General features: G+C 41.0%; 1 protein-coding gene across 1 annotated transcript in view; it reads right to left on the minus strand.

The window, feature by feature from the left end:
- tmc5 (transmembrane channel like 5) overlaps positions 1 to 24,790 on the minus strand; it is a 38,235-nt gene extending 13,445 nt beyond the window's left edge. The window contains exons 1-10 of the mRNA XM_061881424.1: positions 24,711 to 24,790; positions 18,437 to 18,657; positions 18,281 to 18,358; positions 14,802 to 14,915; positions 13,262 to 13,364; positions 7,867 to 7,948; positions 7,540 to 7,794; positions 5,408 to 5,550; positions 5,183 to 5,327; positions 2,029 to 2,181 (exon numbers count right to left, since the gene is read on the minus strand). Of these exons, the coding sequence (XP_061737408.1) occupies positions 2,029 to 2,181; positions 5,183 to 5,327; positions 5,408 to 5,550; positions 7,540 to 7,794; positions 7,867 to 7,948; positions 13,262 to 13,364; positions 14,802 to 14,915; positions 18,281 to 18,358; positions 18,437 to 18,657; positions 24,711 to 24,790 (1,374 nt within the window). The remainder of the gene's footprint in view (positions 1 to 2,028; positions 2,182 to 5,182; positions 5,328 to 5,407; positions 5,551 to 7,539; positions 7,795 to 7,866; positions 7,949 to 13,261; positions 13,365 to 14,801; positions 14,916 to 18,280; positions 18,359 to 18,436; positions 18,658 to 24,710) is intronic.
- Positions 24,791 to 25,198: the final 408 nt, after the last annotated feature.

A 25,198-nucleotide genomic window follows, 5' to 3' on the forward strand; every position in this document is an offset into this window, starting at 1 on the left:
ATTGCAATAATTTCACCTCAAAATTGACTGTATGTTACTGTATATGGAAAAACAGTACTGCTGTTTTTATGGGAAAAAAGGCACCTCAGTTTCCACAATTTTATTTTTAAATGTACATTTGTTTTTTATTGGAAATAAAAAAATTAAAAAAAAATTACAGTGAAATGTTGGCACCTGAGCCGCCAGTTTGTTTGTTGTTTTTGTTACCGCAAATCAACAACTGTAGATTTTTCAGTGTATTACTGTTAATGCCAAAACGGCACCACCAGTTTATTACAGTAAAAAAAAGTACTTTTTTTTAATTTAGAGAAAAATACTGTAAAAACCACAGTAAATTTCACAATTTTACCATGGAATCCATTGCTACTTCTACATTGCACAATTTATGGGATATCTTGCTTTGAAATCATAATTATTATTATTTATTTATATTTAAAAATTTGATTTAATGTTTGATAATATATTTTTGCCTACTTAGCCAATATATAAGTTAATATAATTTGCGATTACATGAAGTACATAAATTTGTTTTCCCCCAAAATAGAAATAAATAATACATTTAGTAAGAAAAGTTACAGTACTTTACTGATGGATATGATTTCAAATAAAATGAAGTGGTGGGCCACATCTGGCCCCAGGGCCTTGAGTTTGACCCCCGTGTCTTGGAATGTGTTTCGTGGCAATTCCAACTTTTAACACAGCGTCAACTGTATTGAATTGTAAAATGATTAACCCCCTCCCCATTTTACTCTTACGGGAGATCCACCCAGAAATAACTCGATAGAAATCCCTTCCCCCCTGTACCCTGATTTTAAAGGCCTACTGAAACCCACTACTACCCACCACACAGTCTGATAGTTTATATATCAATGATGAAATATTAACATTGCAACACATGCCAATACGGCCTTTTTAGTTTACTAAATTACAATTTTAAATTTCCCGGGAGTTTCATCTTCGAAATGTCGTGTAATGATGACGTGTACGCAGGACGTCACAGGTTTTTAGGAGGTATGAGCGCTGCGCACACACACAGCTAAATGTCGCCTGCTTTAACGGCATAATTATACAGTTTTTTGGACATCTGTGTTGCTGAATCTTTTGCAATTTGTTCAATTAATATTGGAGAAATCACAGTAGAAAGATGGAGTTGGGAAGCTTGGAAAACATGGTGATTCCTTGTTTAAAATTCCTGGAGGTGAAACTTTCCTATGGATCAGAGAACATGGATCCCGTCCATAGCTGCCGTCGTCTCCCCTGAGACACTGGCGTCAAGACACCCATGGAGACACCCTTCTGACTATCAGGTAATATTAAACTCACTAAAACACTAGCAGCACAATAGAAAGATAAGGGATTTCCCAGAATTAACCTAGTAAATGTGTCTAAAAACATCAGAATCTGTCCCAATGCAATCGCGTTTTTTTCTCTTTTTTTGTAGTCCGTCGCTATCAATATCCTCAAACACAAATCTTTCATCCTCGCTCAAATTAATGAGGAAATTGTTTGGTCCGAATAGCATTTTGTTGGAGGCTCCCATTAAAAACAATGTGAAGATGTGAGGAGCCATCAAACATGTGACGTCATCGTCTGCGACTTCCGGTAGAGGCAGGGCTTTTCTCTTGGCACCGAAAGTTGCAAACTTTATCGTGGATGTTCTCTACTAAATCCTTTCAGCAAAAATATGGCAATATCGCAAAATGATCAAGTATGACACATAGAATGGACCTGCTATCCCCGTTTAAAAAAGAAAATCTCATTTCAGTAAGCCTTTAAGGTTTGGTCAATTTGGGGGAAAAAAACGCAATTTTTTTTTTCCTGATTTTCAAAATTATGTCCAGCCCAGCTCGCCTGTTCCACGCAATTCTCTACGAACCAAAAATCATAATGTTGTCACTTTTCTTTGATAATTCAACAACCACAAATAAATATGGCGCTCAACAATGTTAAACAATCCAACCTTGGCAGAAGTCTGTGCTCTACTGAGTGCCATGTATTGATATTCATGCTATCATCTGACTTGAGTACCTGCTGTTCGTATTGGCATAGATAATATATGCTGGCTCCGCAGCCAACAGCCAAGCCGGTGGAGAGGAGCCACGAGCCGAGATGAATCCCTATTTGCTTGATCTTTTCAATGAGGGTTAACTGCTCCCTTTGTGTCTTCTCTGACATTGACTCCTGGAAAATGAAAGAGGTTAAAAAAGGGCCAGAAAAACAGTGAAACATGACATCTGAACAATGAAAGTGTATTGGTGTATCACTGCGTAAAACCTGGGAGGCATCTATTCTCTCTATTACAAATTAGTAACAAAAATACAGAGCTGGCAAGGGGTCACAATGAAAATGGTGAATATTGAAAATTTCCACTGTATAATTTGCAAGGACTCAGAGGATCTAAACTCAGTCATGTAACAAATGTGTTATGTTACAGGTTCCAAAATACTGGATACAATACAGAACTATTGCATCCAATCTTTTCTGTTGTAAAAGACATTTTTTTTTATAGACAGTGTTATGATCCGCTGCCCGGATCATGTTATGATTTAGATTTTTGAGTCTTTTTGTGTTTTCTGTTGGTTTTGGACTCCTTCGGTTCGTGTTTGTGCACTTCTCAGTTGGTTTCCATAGTTACTCATTATTTTCACCTGCCACCTGTTCCGGACGTGCACCTGTTTTGTGATTACTGTCATTATTCAAGCCTGCCTTCTCCAGTAAGTCAGTCTTGCTTTCTAATTTGTTTTAATACAACAAGTAACGACTTCTGTTTTCCTGCTCGCTACCTGCTAGCTTTCACGCTAGGCCCTTTTGTTTTCTAGCTCCCATGCTAGCTCTTTTAGTTGTCTGCCTTAAGTGCTATGAGCACATCTTTGTTCTACCTGATTTATTTCTTCATAAATCATTTTTCCTACCTGCACGCTGTGTCCGAAGCCCGTCTGCATCCCTGGGAGAACGAAACCCGCATCACGATCGTTACAGACAGTATGTGATATAGTATTTGCATGGCTCCGGATGAATACAATCTAATGTGACATATTAGTCAGCAACATAGTCCTGAATGTCTTTCTTTGGCATTTCAAGTAATAATATTCAAACCTCGCTTCTGGATACTGAATTAAGAATGTATACCACATTACGAATTCTATTCCATGAATTCAAAATGAATTAATATTGAGGTTGCAGAGTGAAGGTAAAAATGCAATTACAATCTGAAATGAAGGACGCAGAATTGAAAAACCACAAAATTACAAATGATAATTTTGGTGTATTCCAGAATCACCCTGTACTGTATATACCATGCATGGCCATTTCACATTATTATTATGACTAAGAACGTCCTGTACACATGATATTATATCACACTATCATTTTTTGTTTATTGGACATTTTCAGATGAAATAATATTGTATTATACAGATGTTTTAAAGGGGAACTGCAATTTTGGGGGGTAATTTTGCCAATTGTTTACAATCATTATGAAAGACAAGACGACGGATGTATTTTTCAAAAACTGCATTCTAACTCAAACAAAAATATGCCAATGGGAGGTCCTCTATACCCCCCTTAAAAATCTATTAAAAAAAACATCCAAAAAGTGCCTACAATACTCCATTCACATTTCATTACTTGAGCTGAAAATGTAGTCTCTTCACAAGGATAGGGATATCACTTTTGCGTTCCAAAGTCCCAATTAGGGCCTCTTTCCTACGAGAAGTGATCCAATCCACCTGTGAATATCAAACTAAGGGGCCTAGTATGTGCTCAAACTGAAATACCACTATTTAAACTGGTGGTTTACTTTCTCCAAGATGAATACAAACATACACCATGGTATACAAAACATCCATCCATTCATTTTCTATCGCTTGGCCTTTTCAGGGTTGCGGGGGGTGCTGGAGTTAATTAATTAACTTCACTAACACAGACACACTATAGCGGTCCCGTGATCAATACCGTGTGTGCCTATGTGTACATCATCGAGTGGTAAGCAGCTTCCTTGCTTCCATTGCTCGTGGACGTTTTATGTAGATCATAAATCATGCCTCTCACCTGGATAGTAAAAAGACGAAGATGTAATCAGACAAGTTGATAACCCTTGCCAGCCAATTTAGACCACGTAATGGCGTGAATGACACAAAAAAACGCTGTGTTCCACCCCCCCTTTTCTTCGTGAGAATTATGAGTAATTTTTCATCTAAAGAAGACTATAACACAATTCTAGCAGTCAGCATCCTAATGACAGCAGACATTGTACAGTAAGTTATATTTTATTATGTTACTACATTACTTATATACACATATATAAAACCTAATGGAAGTGTTTGGATGTTTTTAAGGGCTGTTATAAGCAGAATAGAGGGACTCCCATAGACTCCATTGTAAGCGGATTTTGATCGCATTTTTTTTATTACTTAGAATGCATAAAAAAAAGAAAAACGTGTTCTCGTCTTACATAAGGATTGTGAATAAAAGGCAATTACCTTTTAAACTTTCACAAAAATAAATTAAATTAACAGGTAGGAGGCCAGGTGTCAACATTTTAGAATTTTAGAGGTATAAGACGAAAAGTTGGGGTTATTGTTACAAGTCGCCACCTTGGCAGAATGCTGAGGGTTTTCATTCTAGCATTTTTCGTGGGTATAAAAATAAAACTCACTGATATTGCTGCTTTTAAATAATAAAAAATGGTGGAAAAAAATACTTATTGGACTACTTATTATAGCCTCCTAAACCGCACTCCAGCCTGTGTTCTGCTTCTGGAGTCCCATCGCTAAATAAATGTCACAGCTGTGGTCTGTTCATAGGAAGAGTACTGTGATATATACATTATTTATGCAGCTTTCATATTAAAGACAACATTTTATGTGCGTAGTTGCAAGTTTATGTTAAAGGGAGCTTTGTTTCTATCCACCCTTGTCACACTGCCTGGGGATTAAACCAGGATCCCCAGATTGAGAGTTGAGTGTGCTAGTCGGTGAGTCAAGCTACAAGATCGGGCAAGTATCTTGTTGTCGAGCAGAACTTTTAGAAGGAAGGGAAGGAGGTTTAACAATGTACTATTGCAGAGCTGCACCAGCTGGTATCCGTTAAATCTTCATTAATAGTCCATAGTCATATTAGTCCGTACAAAGAAAATACTAAGTTGTCATATTTATACAAGAGTTTGGGTTTCAACATTTACCTTTAGTTGTACACTGAGGTTGTTCTTGCGCCGTCTCACTGCTTTCTCATTGACTATGCTAAAATCCCAGCTGCACAAAAGCTGCCATGCAATGTTTGACACCTGAGCCCCAAGCACGTAGTTTGCCTGAAATGAGTTTGCCATGCTGCAGGAGTACAGAAGCAGCGTTACCTGCCGCAAACATTCAAATGGTGACAATAGTTGAATCGTGCAAACTTGACTGACCTATAGATGAGTGCAATGCCACACAACACCATATAAATGGCGATAGTGAAGAAGTAGGCCAGCTGCATGTTGTACTCCACAGGATCCACAAGGGTTTTGTTGCTGTAGCCACCGTAGTACATGACAGTGTAGGTGAAGTAACCCTGAAGGTGTTGAAACATATTCATATCAGTGGTGTGCCGTGAGGGTCAGCAAAGCCTTCTCTGCTAGCCTACCATAAATCATGATCATAAATTAATAAAAGTTAATTTTGTTTTTTATGAACTTTTCAATAATATACAAAAGTATTCATCAAATTTTCTTCATGTCATATTAGCCTGCAGTATTGTTGTTTTTAAGTTATATATTTTATCCAATCAAAATTCAGTTAGCTTGTGTGAATTCTGCCGGAGGCCTTCTGAGCCAACATTAGCGGCGGCTGTGCAGTTTAACGAACGGGAGACATTCAGTTAACAGACGGTTGCGATAGCAAATCAGATCACGGGTTAAAGACAGTAGCCCATCTAAGTAGTCTTATGTTGAATATGACTGTGATTGGATACTCACTTGTCACTAACAAGTATCCAATCACAAGTTGTGATTTACAAAAGCAGAAAGTGGCACCGGAGCCATACCCGGCCAGCGGAGAAATCAGCAGTACTCACTTTTTTAACCAACAAAGAAGCAGCGCAAAACGTTGGTTAGGTGGTAGATATATATACATGCAAGGGCATTTTCAAGAAGGATATTTAAAGAGAGACCAGATATTGTGAGATGAGATCGGCCGACTCCGGAAACAAGTTAAGCTGTCCTGGCGGTGAAATGGTTTGCCACTTTCACTTAAATCAACCAACTACATTTGTTCACATTCAATGTTTTTTACAATTATTTTAGTTTTGACAGTACCGCGTCCGATGCGAGTTTATCGATTTTTTAAAGGCCCCACAAAATAGACTATTTTTTACACTAGTGACAAATTGAGGTGATTCAATGCTCAGTCGTGTGTAAGTGTGTTTCAAACCGTGGTCATGTGGCAACATAAATGATGGTATTTTGAGAGCTATTTATTCAAGTCGGACTAAGTAGGACATCACTGAAGGCCTAGGTGGGAAACGCTTGGCCCCCCACTGATTTATATAAATATTAAAACTATTCATTGGGTTACACTAAATATACTACACTTGGTAGAGAGAGCCAATGACAAATCATTAAAATTTAGATGAGGATCTGGAATAAGGGGCCAATACAATTAATACAATATAATAATACAATTGGTTGCCGTGGCTCAGAGGGTGGAGCAGCCGTCCAGCAACTTGATTCCTGGTTCTAATCCAGCTTCCGCCATCTTTGTCACGGCCCTGGTGTTCTAGGGCAAGACACCTCACCCACCTTGCTACCATTGCCGCTCACACTGTTGTGTAAGTGTGGTTGGAGGGGCCGTAGGCTCAAATTCGCAGTCAGTTTACCCAGGGCAGCTGTGCCTACAATTGTAGCTTACCACCATCAAGGCATGAATGTGGAATGAATGAATGATGGGTTCTCAGTTCTCTGTGAAGCGCTTTGAGTGTCTAGGAAAGGGCTATAATCCATTATTAGGACATTATTATAACATTTGAGTCACAGTTACATGTGGTCATTAAAGTATTGCTTATATAACAGTTAACTATGGTGTTTAAATGGTAAATGGGTTATACATTTGTACTTGGATAGCGCTTTTCTACTTTCAAGGTACTCAAAACGCTTTGACACTATTTCCACATTCACCCATTCACACACAGATGGCGGGAGCTGACATGCAAGGCCCTAACCACGACCCATCAGGAGCAAGGGTGAAGTGTCTTGCTCAAGGACATAACGGACGTTACAAGGTTGGTAGAAGGTGGAGATTGAACCAAGAACCCTCAGGTTGCTGGCATGGCTACTCTACCAACTGCGCTACGTCGTCCCAGTTTAAAACTTTTGCACAGTACTGGATATATTGCACATGGTCAATGAATGAATGAATCAATCAATCGATCACTTAATCAATCCACATGTTTTAATATAGACCTTAATGTTTTTCAAAGAGTGTTACAAACTCATGACGACATCCCTTCACCCACACCCCACATGGTATCACTTTATGCTTCGACTGAATAAGAGACTACACTTACAGCCCCTGTTAGTAGCTCTAGTCCTCTGAAGCTTGAGAGTGAGTTGGGGGAGTGATCAGATACTAGCAGTGGGATTGTGATGAATCCAAAGTTGACCAAGAAGGAGAATATGTTGACCATGAGCAACCACTTAAGAAACAGAAAATAGGAAAGTACGCTCGTGCCAAACTTTCCGCCTATCTCTTTCATAACGCCTTGCCACAGTCCCAAAGCCTGTTTAGCTGACCGGATATTGTCGCCGGCCCTGCGAATGGACTGCAAGAAAACAGCTTGTGAAATACAGGGAAAAGCAGTATTGACTAGACGATGCAGCTTTGAAAGACTCACCACTGACGCAGTTTCTGAGCAATCTGCAAAACATGTGAACCTCCGAGATTGCTTGGAAGACTTAATTGCAAGAACTTGACTCCTGTGGGTGTTATACATACAAAATATTTTGTGTGACACAGCCAAACGTGGTCAATTTGCATTAAAAAGTAAATAATTTCACATTGGATTGCACAGTCTGGGGCAATTACAAGATAATGTAATCTGCAAAAGCATTGAACTTCCTGGTAATTATAACTCTGTGTGGACCTTGAAACAATGACTCACTAAAAACATATTTTTAGTAAACCTGGGTATTCCAATGCAAAAATGCTGGCCCAGGGAAAAAAATATTGTAATGTACTGAACTTAAAACATGAAATTCTTGAAAGTGAGCGTCACTGATGAGCTTGCAGGTTGTGTTTTTAGTAGGTCATAGAAATAAGCTTGAATGCATTTGTAATGATGTGGTTTGTGGATTAAGTTTAAATTGAATATGCAAGCAATTACATCATTATGCATCACAATTTCCAGTTCCTCTTTTCAACATGTTTGAAAAGGAGTGGGAAGAATCAGAGCTTTCTTAATCCTACCCTTTTACCATTTCATAGCAATTACTAACACTTTTGTTCACTTCCTGTTCTGAATTTGTACACAATTTATTCCATAAAAAATACAATTTTAAAGAAATAAAATGTGAAGTAAGTTGTATTTTGTCATGATCCGTTGCTGGGATCATGTTCTGTTTAGTTGTGGACTCCCTCAGTTCCTGTTCTGTGCACCCCTGGATTTGTTTCCCGTTTCCCACCACACTCAACCTGGCTTCCATATTTACTACAAGCAACAGTTACGTTGGATTAGTTCCTGAGCCCATGTGGTGATATCCTTTACACAATGATTGTCGCTTTTTGATGCAGTACCGCCTGAGGGATCGAAGGTCACATCGGTTTTTGTCCTTGCTGCTAATGTGCAGTGATTTCTCCAGATTCTCTGAACCTTTTGATGATATTCTGGACCGTAGACGGTGAAATCCCTAAATTCCTTGCAATAGCTTGTTTAGAAATGTTGTTCCTGAACTGTTTGACAATATGCTCATGCATTTGTTTGCCCCATTCTTGTCCGTCAAGGACTGAGCATTTCATGGAAGCTGCTTTCATACCCAATCATGGCACCCACCTGTTCCCAATTAGCCTGTTCACCTGTGAAATGTTCCAAAAAAAGGTTTGATAAGCATTCCTCTACTTCCTCAGTTTTTTTGCCACTTGTTGGTTTTGCATAAAAGAGCCCTTTTAGGTAACTTTTCGGATAAAGTCTACTTGTCAAAGTAATTTTAATGCGACATACTTTTACTTTTTCTTGAGTATTTTTGTGAAGAATCCAATCCAATCCACTTTGTTTATACATTACAATTGAAATTAAAGTTTCACAAAGTGCTGCACAGTAGTTAATGCACATATTTAAAAAGTAATAATCTAGTGCAAGAAACATTTAATAGATATTGATTATCCATCCATCCATCCATCATCTTCCGCTTATCCGAGGTCGGGTCGCGGGGGCAACAGCCTAAGCAGGGAAACCCAGACTTCCCTCTCCCCAGCCACTTCGTCTAGCTCTTCCCGGGGGATCCCGAGGCGTTCCCAGGCCAGCCGGGAGACATAGTCTTCCCAACGTGTCCTGGGTCTTCCCCGTGGCCTCCTACCGGTTGGACGTGCCCTAAACACCTCCCTAGGGAGGCGTTCGGGTGGCATCCTGACCAGATGCCCGAACCACCTCATCTGGCTCCTCTCGATGTGAAGGAGCAGCGGCTTTACTTTGAGTTCCTCCCGGATGGCAGAGCTTCTCACCCTATCTCTAAGGGAGAGCCCCGCCACACGGCGGAGGAAACTCATTTCGGCCGCTTGTACCCGTGATCTTATCCTTTCGGTCATGACCCAAAGCTCATGACCATAGGTGAGGATGGGAACGTAGATCGACCGGTAAATTGAGAGCTTTGCCTTCCGGCTCAGCTCCTTCTTCACCACAACGGACCGGTATAACGTCCGCATTACTGAAGACGCCGCACCGATCCGCCTGTTGATCTCACGATCCACTCTTCCCTCACTCGTGAACAAGACTCCTAGGTACTTGAACTCCTCCACTTGGGGCAGGGTCTCCTCCCCAACCCGGAGATGGCACTCCACCCTTTTCCGGGCGAGAACCATGGACTCGGACTTGGAGGTGCTGATTCTCATTCGGGTCGCTTCACACTCGGCTGCGAACCGATCCAGCGAGAGCTGAAGACCCCGGTCAGATGAAGCCATCAGGACCACATCATCTGCAAAAAGCAGAGACCTAATCCTGCGGTTACCAAACCGGAACCCCTCAACGCCTTGACTGCGCCTAGAAATTCTGTCCATAAAAGTTATGAACAGAATCGGTGACAAAGGACAGCCTTGGCGGAGTCCAACCCTCACTGGAAATGTGTTCGACTTACTGCCGGCAATGCGGACCAAGCTCTGGCACTGATCGTACAGGGAACGGACCGCCACAATAAGACAGTCCGATACCCCATACTCTCTGAGCACTCCCCACAGGACTTCCCGAGGGACACGGTCGAATGCCTTCTCCAAGTCCACAAAGCACATGTAGACTGGTTGGGCAAACTCCCATGCACCCTCAAGAACCCTGCCGAGAGTATAGAGCTGGTCCACAGTTCCACGACCAGGACGAAAACCACACTGTTCCTCCTGAATCCGAGGTTCGACTATCCGACGTAGCCTCCTCTCCAGTACACCTGAATAAACCTTACCGGGAAGGCTGAGGAGTGTGATCCCACGATAGTTGGAACACACCCTCCGGTCCCCCTTTTTGAAGAGAGGAACCACCACCCCGGTCTGCCAATCCAGAGGTACAGCCCCCGATGTCCACGCGATGCTGCAAAGTCTTGTCAACCAAGACAGCCCCACAGCATCCAGAGCCTTAAGGAACTCCGGGCGGATCTCGTCCACCCCTGGGGCCTTGCCACCGAGGAGCTTTTTAACTACCTCAGCGACCTCAGTCCCAGAAATAGGAGAGTCCACCACAGACTCCCCAGGCACTGCTTCCTCATAGGAAGACGTGTTGGTGGGATTGAGGAGGTCTTCGAAGTATTCCTTCCACCTGTCCACAACATCCGCAGTCGAGGTCAGCAGAACACCATCCGCACCATACACGGTGTTGATAGTGCACTGCTTCCCCTTCCTGAGGCGGCGGACGGTGGTCCAGAATCGCTTCGAAGCCGTCCGGAAGTCGTTTTCCATAGCTTCCCCGAACTCTTCCCATGTCCGAGTTTTTGCCTCCGCGACCGCTGAAGCTGCACACCGCTTGGCCTGTCGGTACCTGTCCACTGCCTCCGGAGTCCTATGAGTCAAAAGGACCCGATAGGACTCCTTCTTCAGCTTGACGGCATCCCTCACCGCTGGTGTCCACCAGGGGGTTTTAGGATTGCCGCCCCGACAGGCACCAACTACCTTGCGGCCACAGCTCCGATCTGCCGCCTCGACAATAGAGGTGCGGAACATGGTCCACTCGGACTCAATGTCCAGCACCTCCCTCGTGACATGTTCAAAGTTCTTCCGGAGGTGGGAATTGAAACTTTGTCTGACAGGAGACTCTGCCAGACGTTCCCAGCAGACCCTCACAATGCGTTTGGGCCTCCCAGGTCTGTCCGGCATCCTCCCCCACCATCGCAGCCAACTCACCACCAGGTGGTGATCGGTAGAAAGCTCCGCCCCTCTCTTCACCCGAGTGTCCATAACATGAGGCCGCAAATCCGATGACACAACTACAAAGTCGATCATGGAACTGCGGCCTAGGGTGTCCTGGTGCCAAGTGCACATATGGACACCCTTATGTTTGAACATGGTGTTCGTTATGGACAAACTGTGACGAGCACAAAAGTCCAATAACAAAACACCACTCGGGTTCAGATCCGGGCGGCCATTCTTCCCAATCACGCCTCTCCAGGTTTCACTGTCGTTGCCAACGTGAGCGTTGAAGTCTCCCAGTAGGACAAGGGAATCACCCGGGGGAGCACTTTCCAGTACTCCCTCGAGCGTTCCCAAAAAGGGTGGGTACTCTGAACTGCTGTTTGGTGCATAAGCACAAACAACAGTCAGGACCCGTCCCCCCACCCGAAGGCGGAGGGAGGCTACCCTTTCGTCCACCGGGTTAAACTCCAACGTACAGGCTTTGAGTCGGGGGGAAACAAGAATTGCCACCCCAGCCCGTCGCCTCTCACTGCCGGCAACGCCAGAGTGGAAGAGGGTCCAGTCCCTCTCGAGAGAAGTGGTTCCAGAGCCCTTGCTGTGCGTCGAAGTGAGTCCGACTATATCCAGCCGGAATTTCTCGACTTCGCGCACTAGCTCAGGCTCTTTCCCCCCCAGTGACGTGACGTTCCACGTCCCAAGAGCTAGCTTCTGTAGCCGAGGATCGGACCGCCAAGTGCCCTGCCTTCGGCTGTCGCCCAGCTCACAATGCACCCGACCTCTATGGCCCCTGCTATGGGTGGTGAGCCCTTTGGAGGGGTGACCCACGTTGCCTCTTCGGGCTGTGCCCGGCCGGGCCCCATGGGAACAGGCCCGGCCACCAGGCGCTCGCCATCGTGCCCCAACTCCGGGCCTGGCTCCAGAGGGGGGCCCCGGTGACCCGCGTCCGGGCGAGGGAAATCTGGGTCCATGATGTTGATTAATAAAATAAAATATTTTTTTGATACAAAATACAAAAAATATATATAAATAACAATTTAAATAAAATGATTTAATGAAATAAAATACTTTAATAGACTAAGCTCACGCAACTCTCATGTTGGTTCAAAATCCAGGAAGTAAAAATATATTTTAAGACACAATTTAAAAGAAAAAAACATTTTACTCTGATACGGTGAGTATCTTTAGAATCGCTACTTTACTTTTACCATCAAAAATCACCAACCAGCCACCCACACGCACACATGCACACATCCATCCATTTTCTACCGCTTATTCCCTTTCGGGGTCACAGTCTTACTCCATTATTTGGATTGCTACTTTTTACTTTTACTTAATTACTCTACGGTACTCTTATTTGAGTGCAATGGTTGACTACTCTGGTATACCCACCTAAGCTAATAAGCAGTAGCAAATTAAATAATCCGTGAGTGTATGCTACATATTTGCAAACATAGTATTTTCATTAAGTGTTAGGTAGTTAACCACACATCATCCAATGGCAATTAGGCATGCATTGTTGGAGGAATGTCAGAGTGAGGGTAGCTGCACGCCAATGAGCTCACCTTTACAGTGCTCAGAGTGCAAACAGTAACTTTTTGGCGACTGTATTATTCAACTGACACTTAAACAAAGTCCTGACAGTGACAAAATGGCAATCAAAATGAGGTAGAAAAAATTAGCACTCTTACCTGATGTGTTTTTTCTCTTTAAAGCTCATCGGAAGATCCCGTAGGGCATTTACTCTGTCTTGTGCTGACAAGGCGACAAGTTCTTTGACCAGGCTCCGTTCTTCTGTTATCAAAGTGGGAGAGGGAGAGTTGGAAGGAGTACTGGAATATAGTAGTTAGTAAAAGTACATGTTTAATTTACCCAACTATAAGGAATATTATTGGTAAAAATCTATTCATGTAAAAGTTAAAAAAAAACTAAAGCGGTGTTTACTATGCAAAACCAACTTTTCTTACCTGTTGGCACCAGTTTTTGTTTATATGGAGTTTCCATACGTCCCGGAAATTTTAAATCAAACCACGGAGGCATAGCAAAGGTGTTTAGAAAACAATCTTGCCTTCTTCAAAACTTGCTCTTAAAAAGCAATTTGGTATTTGAAATGTTTAATAGTGATGTATTTTGCCATAGATACGTGGGAGAGATTTCCCAAAGAGCTTTCCGGTAGTCCGCCATTATTAATTAGTTGTAGTCTAAAGTTGTAGTCAATAAGTTCCTGCACCTGTATCCACAGCTGTTGCCATTTCTAATAAAAAGTACCGTATAGTTCAAATTTATATATGTCAGTTAACTCAATATGGAAGCGCTAAAAAACTACAACATGGATGACTGGGTGGAGACGCAGTCCAAGGGGGTTTTGTCTGGATTAGGGATTTAGCACATCAATAAGACTACCTATAAAAAAGGGCATTCTGAAAGGACAGATAGGAAGAAGCTTGAATATAATCTGTAAGATCATTTTTGGACATCTTTTGGAGATCTTTTTTCAGTCTATTGTGGCCAGTGCCCTGTACTTTGCAGTGGTTTGTCGGAGCAGACAAATTGAACCAGAAAACCGGCCAAATTATTGTTTGTGTCAGTGAGGGACAGGAGCACGCTGGACAAACTGCTCGCCATCGTGGACAATCTTGCCCACAACACTCCACCAGACAATTGAGGGACAGCGGAGCCCATACTCAAACAGGCTCCCTCAACTTTGTTCACGCAGTGTTCGATTCAAGAACTCCTTCATTCCGCACTCCATCTCGCTATATAATCACTCTCCATACAGCAATAGATGATACCTGTCTATTACCTGACGGCTCCTATATTAGCTACCTCTCTGTTTATAATGTATATTTTCTGCTGGATCTACTCCCTATTTTATGCTGTCCTTTTTTTGCTGCAGCTGTTACATATACTGTCATTTTGTAAAAGGTAATTGGGATTTTTTATATATTGTATATATTATATAAAGATATAATATACTATATTGATATAATAGTATACATTATAGGCCTACAGAAATGAGATGTTCTTATTTAAACGGGGATAACAGGTCCATTCTATGTGTCATACTTGATCATTTTTACTCATAGACTAATTGAAGTATCCAATTTGTATGACATGCATGTTTTGGGAATGTGGCGGAAAGCGAAGTGAAACGATAAGACATGCATTTTTTGTCATGAATTGTGCATAAAGTAGTGTCATTTATCTCAAAACTAACATGCAGACTCTTACCTTTTTCTATCTCGTTGATGATTGCTTCTTCTGCAAACGCTATATGACCAGGATCAGAACTAGGAAACATGTTTAACCTCATTCCAACTCCCCTAAATCTCATTGACATGGTGCCTGAAAAACAGGTGCAAAAACAAAAAAAACAGATTATTGCGTTACTGAAGGAAAATTATTAGCCTGTAATTTCCAGTATTGCCAATGTTAAAATCCCTTTCCGGTGAAAATATATTGTGTAACATATGATTGAAGGCTAGCGCAGACCTACAGTGATATAGTTCTATGCAGAACTAACTAACAGTATTAATGCCATTCTAAAACAGGTTTTCCTAAATGTTCAGTTATTAGTGGTGTCAGCTATTGCTTTTTAATTCATATATATTCTGTTGTATAAGTAATAAGTATGCCTATTGCTCCTAGTTTTATGTACAGTATTACATATAAAATCAAATTTCATACATTGTCTCGTTTTAGTATGATCAAACCCATATTGTCACTCAGTCTCTATACTTTTTGCATTGAGTGCGACTACAAAATAACTCACAATGGAACTAATACAGTTGTAGCATACAGCAATAAGTCTAATCAAAGTCAACAAGAGCCTTAGAGTCCATGTTTCCAGAGTGCCACTGAATGGATCACAATCAGACATACTTTAATTCCTGAGGGGAAATTAACATTTTCAGCACAATCCCATTTAAGATCAGACAAACATTACAGGGAGACAGAACAGGGTCGCTGACGGGCCTGCTAACTTCCGGCACCCCTTACACAATAAAATAAAATAAAACAAAATAAAAATAATAAATCGGTCTAAGCCTGTGCCCCTGGAGAGGGGGTCCGGACTGAGTCCAATGGAAAAATAAAACAACTCATACCCATAGCACACGTCCTTCTTACATGTAAGAGGGAAACATCAAAGAACACAACGGACATTAAAGACATTAAAAGAGCAGAGTTGATGTAACCAGCCACTTCTACGCACAGCTATGAATAAAAAGTAAAGGAAACATATACACTGTGGTGGCCTCTGCGGTGTTCCACGCCATTGTCTGCTGGGCTGGGGAGAGCATGGTCAGAGACAGGAGCAGACCCAACAAAGCAACCAAGAGCGCCGACTCCACTCTCGGCCAGTGTCCAGTCCGCATGGATGAGCAAGGATGCGTCCAAGGAGACTGAGGTGTCCGATACTTGCCAAGACACTGGGAAGCTTGTCCGTCCTGGCGCTCAGTGCCAGCTCCGCTGCCCTGTCTCTTCATCTGCATCTCCTCCAGTCTCTCCAAACGGACTCTGGTGTGGCAGAGACCCAGTAGCTGGTCTCCATGGCTAAAAGGCTCCCAGGAGGTAGATTCAGAGGTCCACAAAAAAGCACCGCAGAAGTCACGAAAGTGCCACCCCTTGTCACACAGTCCCAAAGGGTTCCGAACCAAATGGCAAAAAAAAATATTATATATATATATATATATATATACAATAACACATGAAAACAAGAGGGAAACACAAAAGCATGACACAAGAGCACAGAGCTCCTGCCAACAGCAGCCACTACAGCGGCGCCATCTTGGGAAAATGAGCCACATTGGCTACCATAATCGAGCCATACCTTTCAGGTGCCTAATAGCCATCCTCCGTGGTTTTGTATTGAACCCGGTCTTAAACTATCAGCTTTGAATTTGCTTACGTTAAAAAATTCAACACACACTGCTTGCAGTCAGCCACTTTAAATCTGATTGCTTCAAAGATTATTTCCACTTTGTACGGGAGTAGGGGCGACCAGGTAGTTTGCCAGAACAGGTAAGACTACACTTAAGGAGTCACGACAGTGTGAGGTGTTGCGCTCTGAAGCTGTCCCCTGCATGCATGTAATGGCATCAGTTGATGTAATCAAATGTTGTGTGAGCACGCAGCCGTTGTCCGTTAATTGTTGGATATAACACAAGTAAAGGTGAGAAACGCTGTGGAATTACGGAAATAATTCTTGGCAAAGTAAGGCGGTGCCATCCATGTGGATCTTCTCTCCCCTTCTCTATCACGGCTAATCATTGTCAAGACCCGTCTATAAAGTGATGTTCAATTATATAATCATAACACAATTGTATTCATTTGACACCACTAAACTGGCCTTAGTGTGTGAAGGTGAGAGTAAATGTTGTTTGTCTGTGTTGGCCCTGTGATGAGGTGGCGACTTGTCCAGGGTGTACCCCGCCTACCGCTGAGATAAGCTCCAGCACACCCCGCGGCCCCGAACGTGACAAATGGTAGAAAATGGATGGATGGATGTATTCATATTTATCATTCACAATTTATTTGAAAAGGGTGGAGTGCCATCTCCGGGTTGGGGAGGAGACCCTGCCCCAAGTGGAGGAGTTCAAGTACCTAGGAGTCTTGTTCACGAGTGGGGGAAGTGTGGATCGTGAGATCGACAGGCGGATCGGTGCGGCGTCTTCAGTAATGCGGACGTTGTACCGATCTGTTGTGGTGAAGAAGGAGCTGAGCCGGAAGGCAAAGCTCTCAATTTACCGGTCGATCTACGTTCCCATCCTCACCTATGGTCATGAGCTTTGGGTCATGACCGAAAGGATAAGATCACGGGTACAAGCGGCCGAAATTAGTTTCCTCCGCCGTGTGGCGGGGCTCTCCCTTAGAGATAGGGTGAGAAGCTCTGTCATCCGGGAGGAACTCAAAGTAAAGCCGCTGCTCCTCCACATCGAGAGGAGCCAGATGAGGTGGTTTGGGCATCTGGTCAGGATGCCACCCGAACGCCTCCCGAGGGAGGTGTTTAGGGCACGTCCAACCGGTAGGAGGCCACGGGGAAGACCCAGGACACGTTGGGAAGACTATGTCTCCCGGCTGGCCTGGGAACGCCTCGGGATGCCCCGGGAAGAGCTAGACGAAGTGGCTGGGGAGAGGGAAGTCTGGGCTTCCCTGCTTAGGCTGCTGCCCCCGCGACCCGACCTCGGATAAGCGGAAGAAGATGGATGGATGGATGGAATTTATTTGTAAAGACCAAACAGGTGCCTCAAAGGGCTTCACAAACTATCCCCTGATCTGGACTCACATGTATTCTATTATATGCATATCTACATGCATTTTGCTTGTTTTGTGCATGTAAAACAATACTAACTCTTTATAAAAAGTGTTTTGGGTTAACATTTTTGGCAGTCCGGAAAAAATTACTGGTAATTGCATTTACAATACTTCTTCGAACAAAAATTGTTTTGGTTTTCATACGACTCAGTTTTCAACGGATCCTTTGGAACAGATTATTAATGGAAACCACCACTGTGTACTGAAATTACTGACTGATACTTGTATAGCGAGAGAGAATGCAGCAGCTAAATTAAATTTATCTTGAGTCATATTTTTTTTTGCAGCCCTCCATTCACAATTAACTAGTTTGATTTGTCAAGCAGATTAACAACCAAGGTCAAGATAATACAAGAGCCATCAATAGTCAAACACAAAAATGGCTAAACCATTACCTGATGACGCAGAAGGAAATTGGATAGGTGCCAACCAATCATGCTGAAAGTCATGTTGAATTTGGATTGAACTGCTGTCTGAATAGAAAAAGTGAAGTGGTACAGTACACAATTTTAAATAGTCAAGAATTTTTGGATCAATTCTTGGCAACTCACTGAAGTCCTGCAACTCAGGTCGCTCTGGACGTCTTGACTGTAGTTCCATGGGGATACTCTCTCTCCCCCTCCATCCTTCCTCTTGCCAGCCCGCCCAAGGTACTCTTCCATCATCACTGACACTCCGAACAGCCGTGGAGTCATATGTATCTGTCCTGTCATTAAACCGAGCCTGGTCTTTTTGACCGTAGGGGTTAGTATGCTGTGGGTTTCTGGAAGACCTAAATAATGCACGGAACAGAAAAAAAATACATTTACATTGGAGGCAATTTGATCACCTTTGTCATTTTCCCTTTTCAAATACATAAGCATATGAGGAGCCAAATTTAAGGGTTCAGTCACATTTTTCTAGCAGATAGATTTCTTAGATTTAACTCACTTTTCTAACATTTAACTAATTTTTGTCAGATTAAGCTCGTTTTCATCACATTCAAGTTTAAATTAATGTTGACTCTAAATATTATATCTAAAGTTGAATCCAAACCTAAATCTTGAATATAAATCTATTTGTTAAATATAAATGTAAATGTTAAATCTAAACCTAAATGTTGAATATTTATCTAAATGTGAGCGCTAAATGTTAAATCTAAAGCTAAATGTTAATCTAAAGCTAAATTTCAAATCTAAATCCGTATGTGAGTGCTGAATGGTGAATCTAAACCTAAATAATAACTATTAAATCTAAACTTAAATGTTAAATATAAACCTAAATATTAAATATAAATGTTGAATGTAAATGTAAGCGCTAAATGTTAAATTTAAATTAAATGTGAGCCCTAAATGTTACATCTTGTCACGCCTATGGTTCATTTTTTGTTTTGGTCATGTTCGGTTTAGTTTTTTGGACATTTAGTTCTGTTTTGCATTTCCTTGTTTGTCTTGTTACCATGCCAACTCATTAGTTTTCATCTGTCATGTGTGATCATTAGTTTGTATGGCCATACTACCCTTAGCATCCCCAATCTCGTTTGTTCTCAAAGCTAAGCTGTGTTTGGCCAAGTTAGTACTTGAATGGGAGACTGCCTAGGAATACCAGGTGCTCTTTGGACTCTTTAAAAGTTCATTTTTTTTCACTCTGTTTTGTCACCATGACGAACAATCAGTTTACCTGTCTTGTCTCAAACCCGTTTGCACTTATCATGTTCATTATTTAAGCCACAGTTACCAGGTAGTCAGTCTGGCAACTTCACCTCCTGCACCGATGATATCCATGCTGCTTTTCTCATACCCTTGTCACAGTAAGTTTTCTTGCTATTTATGCCACAGTGCAAGTTTTTGTTTCATGTTTCTAGTTAATTGCCTTTGTGCTAGTCTTTTGTTTCATAGCCCAGTTTTTTGTACTGCCATTGTGTGCGCTTTTTGTTGGTTCCTGCTTTTAATTTTAGTGTTAAAATAAAGATGTCTTTACCTTCACGCCGTTTCCACTCCATTCGCTTTGCACCTCGGGAAAACAACCTAAGACCAAGTCCAAGCCTGACACATCTAAACCTAAATGTTGATCTAAAGATAAGTTTAAACTTTAAATTTAAATGTGGGTGCTAAATGTTGAATCCAAACCTAAATGTTAAATATAAACCCAAATACTGAATCTAAACTTAAATGTTATATATTGCCCTAAATATTAAATATAAATGTTGAATCTAAATGTAAGTGCCAATTGTTAAATCCAAACCTAATTGTTCTATCTAAACCTAAATCTTAATTGTAAACTTAAATCTATATCTAAATAAAAATCCTTAATCTATATGTTTGCGCTAAATATTAAATCCAGACCTAAATCTAAATGTGTCAATCCGATTGATGCCTTTCAGCCGCAAATCTGTGCCCACATCTCTGCCTCTCAAGACAGACACTCCTACACCTTTCCAACTACGTACAGGTGAAGGAAACATGACAAATGCTTTTTTTATTCATTAAAGATTTAGGTTAAGATTAAGTTTTAAATTTAAAATTTTTAGCGCTAACAAAGATTTTGGATTTATATTTACCATTTAGTTTTAGATTTAACATTTGTTTAGAGTTAAGATTTAAATAAAGAATAGGTTTAGATTTAACATTGATGTTTATATTTAACATTTAGGTTTATATTTAACATTTAAAGGTTTGATTTATGATTTAGATTTAGATTCAACATTTAAGTTTAGATTTGACAATTAGGTTTATATTTAACATTTAGCTTTCACCTTTATATTTAGATTTCAATGTAAGATTGAACATTTAAAGTTCAATCTTTAACATTTGGATTTAACATTTAGAGTTTACATTTAGCACTCGCATTTAGATTTTAATTCAATATTCAGCCCTCACATTTAACATTCAGCGCTCAAATTTAGATTTAGATTGAACATTTAGCCTTCCCGGTGAGGTCTATTCAGGTGTACTGGAGAGGAGGCTACACTTTGAGAAGGATTTCGACCGTGTCCCCCAGAAAGTCCTGTGGGGAGTGCTCAGAGTATGGGGTATCGGACTGTCTGATTGTGGCGGTTCGCTCCTTGTAAGATCAGTGTCAGAGCTTGGTCCGCATTGCCGGCAGTAAGTCGGACACGTTTCCAGTGAGGGTTGGACTCCAAAAAAGCTGTCCTTTGTCACCGATTCTGTTCATAACTTTTATGGACAGAATTTCTAGGCGCAGTCAAGGCGTCTGTGGCGGCATGTTGAAATGATTTCACATGCCGCCACAGACATAAACACCTCCTTGGTAACACATGAGCCAATCTCCATACCCTACGCCTGCCTGTACCCACCCACTCTGTGCCCTACATAAACCATTGTATGTGAATGCTTCCATTAAAATCTCCTGATGATTGAGGGAACCCCTCATGAAACAGTTCTGTAGAGATGAAGTAGTCTTGTGATTTTTCCCACACCTAAATATAGCGCTCTACCTCGTTATCGAGCACTATTCTCTGGATAATCCAATCTATATATATATATATATATATATATATATATATATATATATATATATATATATATATATATATATATATATATATATATCTGCTAGAAAAGTGTGACTGACCTTTTAAATTCGGCATCCCATATAAAATTGTCTGTACTGTGTTTTTGGCATATTGGAGCAGCACAGTAGTCTAGTGGTTGGTTACCACATCTAGTGTTCCGTGAGGTGAGTATGAGTGTGACTGGTTGTTTGTCCATATTTGTCTTGTGGTTGACAACCAGTCCTGGATGTAGCCCGTCTCTCATCCAAAGTCAGCTGGAATTGGCTTCAGCTCACCTATAGTGAGATAGTAGGACCCATGCTATAGTAATGAATGAGATTAGTTTGTACTAACATATGAAAGTTTGGAGATCTGGGTTTGAATTGGAACATTTTCGTGTGAAGTTTGCCTGTTTCCCCCTATTTGTTTGTGGGGTTTCTCCCATTCTAAAAATGTGCATATTAGACTCATTTAAAAACTCGAAATCAGGACTATTTAACTAAATTGTTTTAGGCTCCACATTTCCAGAAAGGACCAGGGGTAGGGACGTCTTCCTTCACTATTTGTCGTATTTTGTATGGTCCTTAGAACTATTTTGTATAGTCCTTAGAACCAGCATCTCCTGCAGTAAACATCTGATTTATTTTGTCAGTGTGACTACATTTGAAAATAAAAAACCTGTCTACACAACATAAGCGCTCTGTAGTTTTTAAGGACCTACTACCAAAAAAGCTAGTCTATATGACAGTGATCTAGTGTTTTTAGGAATCTGCTGCAAACAAGTTAATCCCTTGCAAGTTTTTGCAACTGAATTGGCTCCTGGCCGCCCAGTTTAATAGCTATGATCTAAGTTGCCGGCATGTGTGACTGGTTGTAGCCTGCCTACTACCTAGAGTCAGCTGGGATAGGCTCAAACTCACCAACACACAAAATAGATGCATGTACTGTATGGTATTTCATCCCCTACCAGCAAGCAATAATTTCAGACATGAGGTGCACAAATTAGCCTGGCCTCTTTGACATTAAGCTTAGTGGGAACGAGACTACAGCTTGCATGATAATTAGAAAATAAAACAATTTTAAGATAACAGACGATCACCCCCACTGTGGAGCGAGATCTTACCCGATGCCTCAGGAAAGGGATCAGCCCGGAAGGAGCTTGTTAATGATCTCAATTGAGCTGGTACCACAGTAACAAAGAAAACTGAGTACAAAAAAAAATTGTTGTAATGAAGTAAAGATAGAAGGCCCTTCTACTCAAGAAGAAAAATGTTCAGGCTTGTCTAAAGCTTGCTTGTTGATACCCAAAAGACTCATAAAAAGGATTGGCAGATTATAACAAAATTTAGCTCTGTGGCATCGAATTAACGTGCTGTGCTTGGACACAGGGTACTATCCTGTTGGCCGTGGTCTGCTGACGACCTGGTGCAAAAGGGTTCTGTAATAGTGTTTCCTCACCTGGCTCCTCTGTTGTCAGCCATGCATTCATCGGTGTCTGTGCATGAATGTAGTTGTTTTTAAAGGGCTTAATAAATAAAATTGGTATGGTATGGTATGGTGTGTGACTATTGATGGGAGAAAGTGGGTCATAAGGGTAATCAAAGTCTGTAAAGCACTTTGTGTTGCATTTCTTTCATGTATGAAAAGCGCTTTAATATATAAAAGTTAGATTTTATTTCATCACTACTGTCAAACATTCTGCTTTGTGACTATGTTTCGCTTTTAAGTATACAGGAATTTTATGTTGCAGATCTTGGATAGAGATGTTCTCATGCAGAACATTGAAGGGTCGTGAATAATCATGACAATGACCTAAAACATGGCCAGGGAATGGTTCAAGAAGACAAAACATTAAGATAAAAAAGTGGCCAAGCAAATATTGGGACCAAATCCATAGAAAAGCAGTGGATGGACCTCAAACTTCCAGTCGCCAAACAGTATGAAAATGAATGAGAGAGTAACTGTGAAGAAGAGTGGACCAAAAACCCTCCTGAGTTAAACACAATCCTGGCGACCACCATCCACAAAAACAACTGATCTCTCTGGTAGAAGAAGTTAGAAGATTTAGCAATGGCCTAAAAATCTACAAAGCACATTGCATCGTTTTCATTTTCAAATTATCCATTGTTCCGAGAAGTTAGGATTACCAAAATAAAAGTATATCATTAAGTTACTCTTTCAGAAGCAAATCGCTTCCTGTAGCACACTTGGTTACGTGCTCAGAAGCAAACATTACATAATTACCAATAAATGGCAGTTAAAGAGTCAATATTGGAATTAAATCTAAATGTGAGCGCTAAATCTCTCGCCAAGTGTAAAGATGAATATTTATAGGATGGCAATATTACACCAATCCGACACCTCTCAGCCGCGCCCACATCCCTGCCTCTCAGTGCACCTATCTTACTGCGGAAGAAGGAAATATGACAGATGTTTCTTTAATTATTATTTTATTTGTGGGGCGGTATAGCTCGGTTGGTAGAGTGGCCGTGCCAGCAACTTGAGGGTTGCAGGTTCGATTCCCGCTTCAGCCATCCTAGTCACTGCCGTTGTGTCCTTGGGCAAGACACTTTACCCACCTGCTCCCAGTGCCACCCACACTGGTTGAAATGTAACTTAGATATTGGGTTTCACTATGAAAAGCGCTTTGAGTCACTAGAGAAAAGCGCTATATAAATATAATTCACTTCACTATTTAAGATTCAGGTTTAGATTCAAGATTTAGGTTTGGATTAAGTTTTAGATTTAACATTTTTAGTGCTAACATAGAGATTTAAGATTTATATTTAACTTTTAGGCTTGGATTTAGGATGTAGGTTTAGAAATACGATTTTTTTTTTTTAAAAAGGTTTAGATTAAACATTTAGGTTTAGATTTAACATCTAGCATTAATATAGATTTAAATTTACCATTTAGGTTTAGATTTATTTAGGTTTAGATTCCACGTTTAAGTTAACAATTAGGTTTATATTTATAGCGCTCACATTTAGATTTAGATTTCAATTTAAGACAGGTGGCGACCAACACGTACAAAAAACATCTGATCCTTCCGATATAATTAGTTAAAAGTTAGATTTTGTAATGGCCTAAAAATCTACAAAGCACATTGTACAATTTTCATTTTCAAATTATCCATTGTCCCGAGAGGTTAAGATTACCAAAAAAAAAGTATCTCATTAAGTTTCTCTTTCAGAAGCAAATCTTGGAGCACACCTAGTTACGTACTCAAAAAGAAAACATTACATAGTTACCAATAAATGTCAATTCAAAGTTAAAGTGTCAATATTTGAATACATAATGAAGTGGTTCACCGTTTATACGACCAAACACACCTTCTATCCAATTCCAGAGTCTCTGTGTCATGGTAGGCAGAGTTGAAAAATCCTCCTTCGTTGCTGCTGTAACTTGACATGGACGTCTTCAAAGTAATGCTGATCCTTTTGATAATCTGATTCAGTACTGTTGAAAACAACCAAGTGAAGAAAACATTAGACAAAATGAGGGTCAATTGCATGGGGTAAGTCACATTTTGAGAGGGAAGCATGTGTCATTTAATCTACCTGTACTTTCTGTATCTGCTCATCATTAATTCATAAAAGGGGTTTGGCTTCCAGTGTGTGTAGTAATTTTGTGTTAACACCACAGGTTGTATGCAACTATGCACCCCCTTAAAAACAACTAATATCATAGACACGTACGTTGTGAAGTATTCTTAAGACCCGCTTACCTGGTATGTTGGTGTGAGAATGGAAAAAAATGGGCAGGTTTATAATTCAAAATAAATAAATAACAACAACCAAACACTCGCATGGAATCCGTG

This window comes from Nerophis ophidion, linkage group LG20, assembly GCF_033978795.1.
Source record: "Nerophis ophidion isolate RoL-2023_Sa linkage group LG20, RoL_Noph_v1.0, whole genome shotgun sequence".
Taxonomy (NCBI): domain Eukaryota; kingdom Metazoa; phylum Chordata; class Actinopteri; order Syngnathiformes; family Syngnathidae; genus Nerophis; species Nerophis ophidion.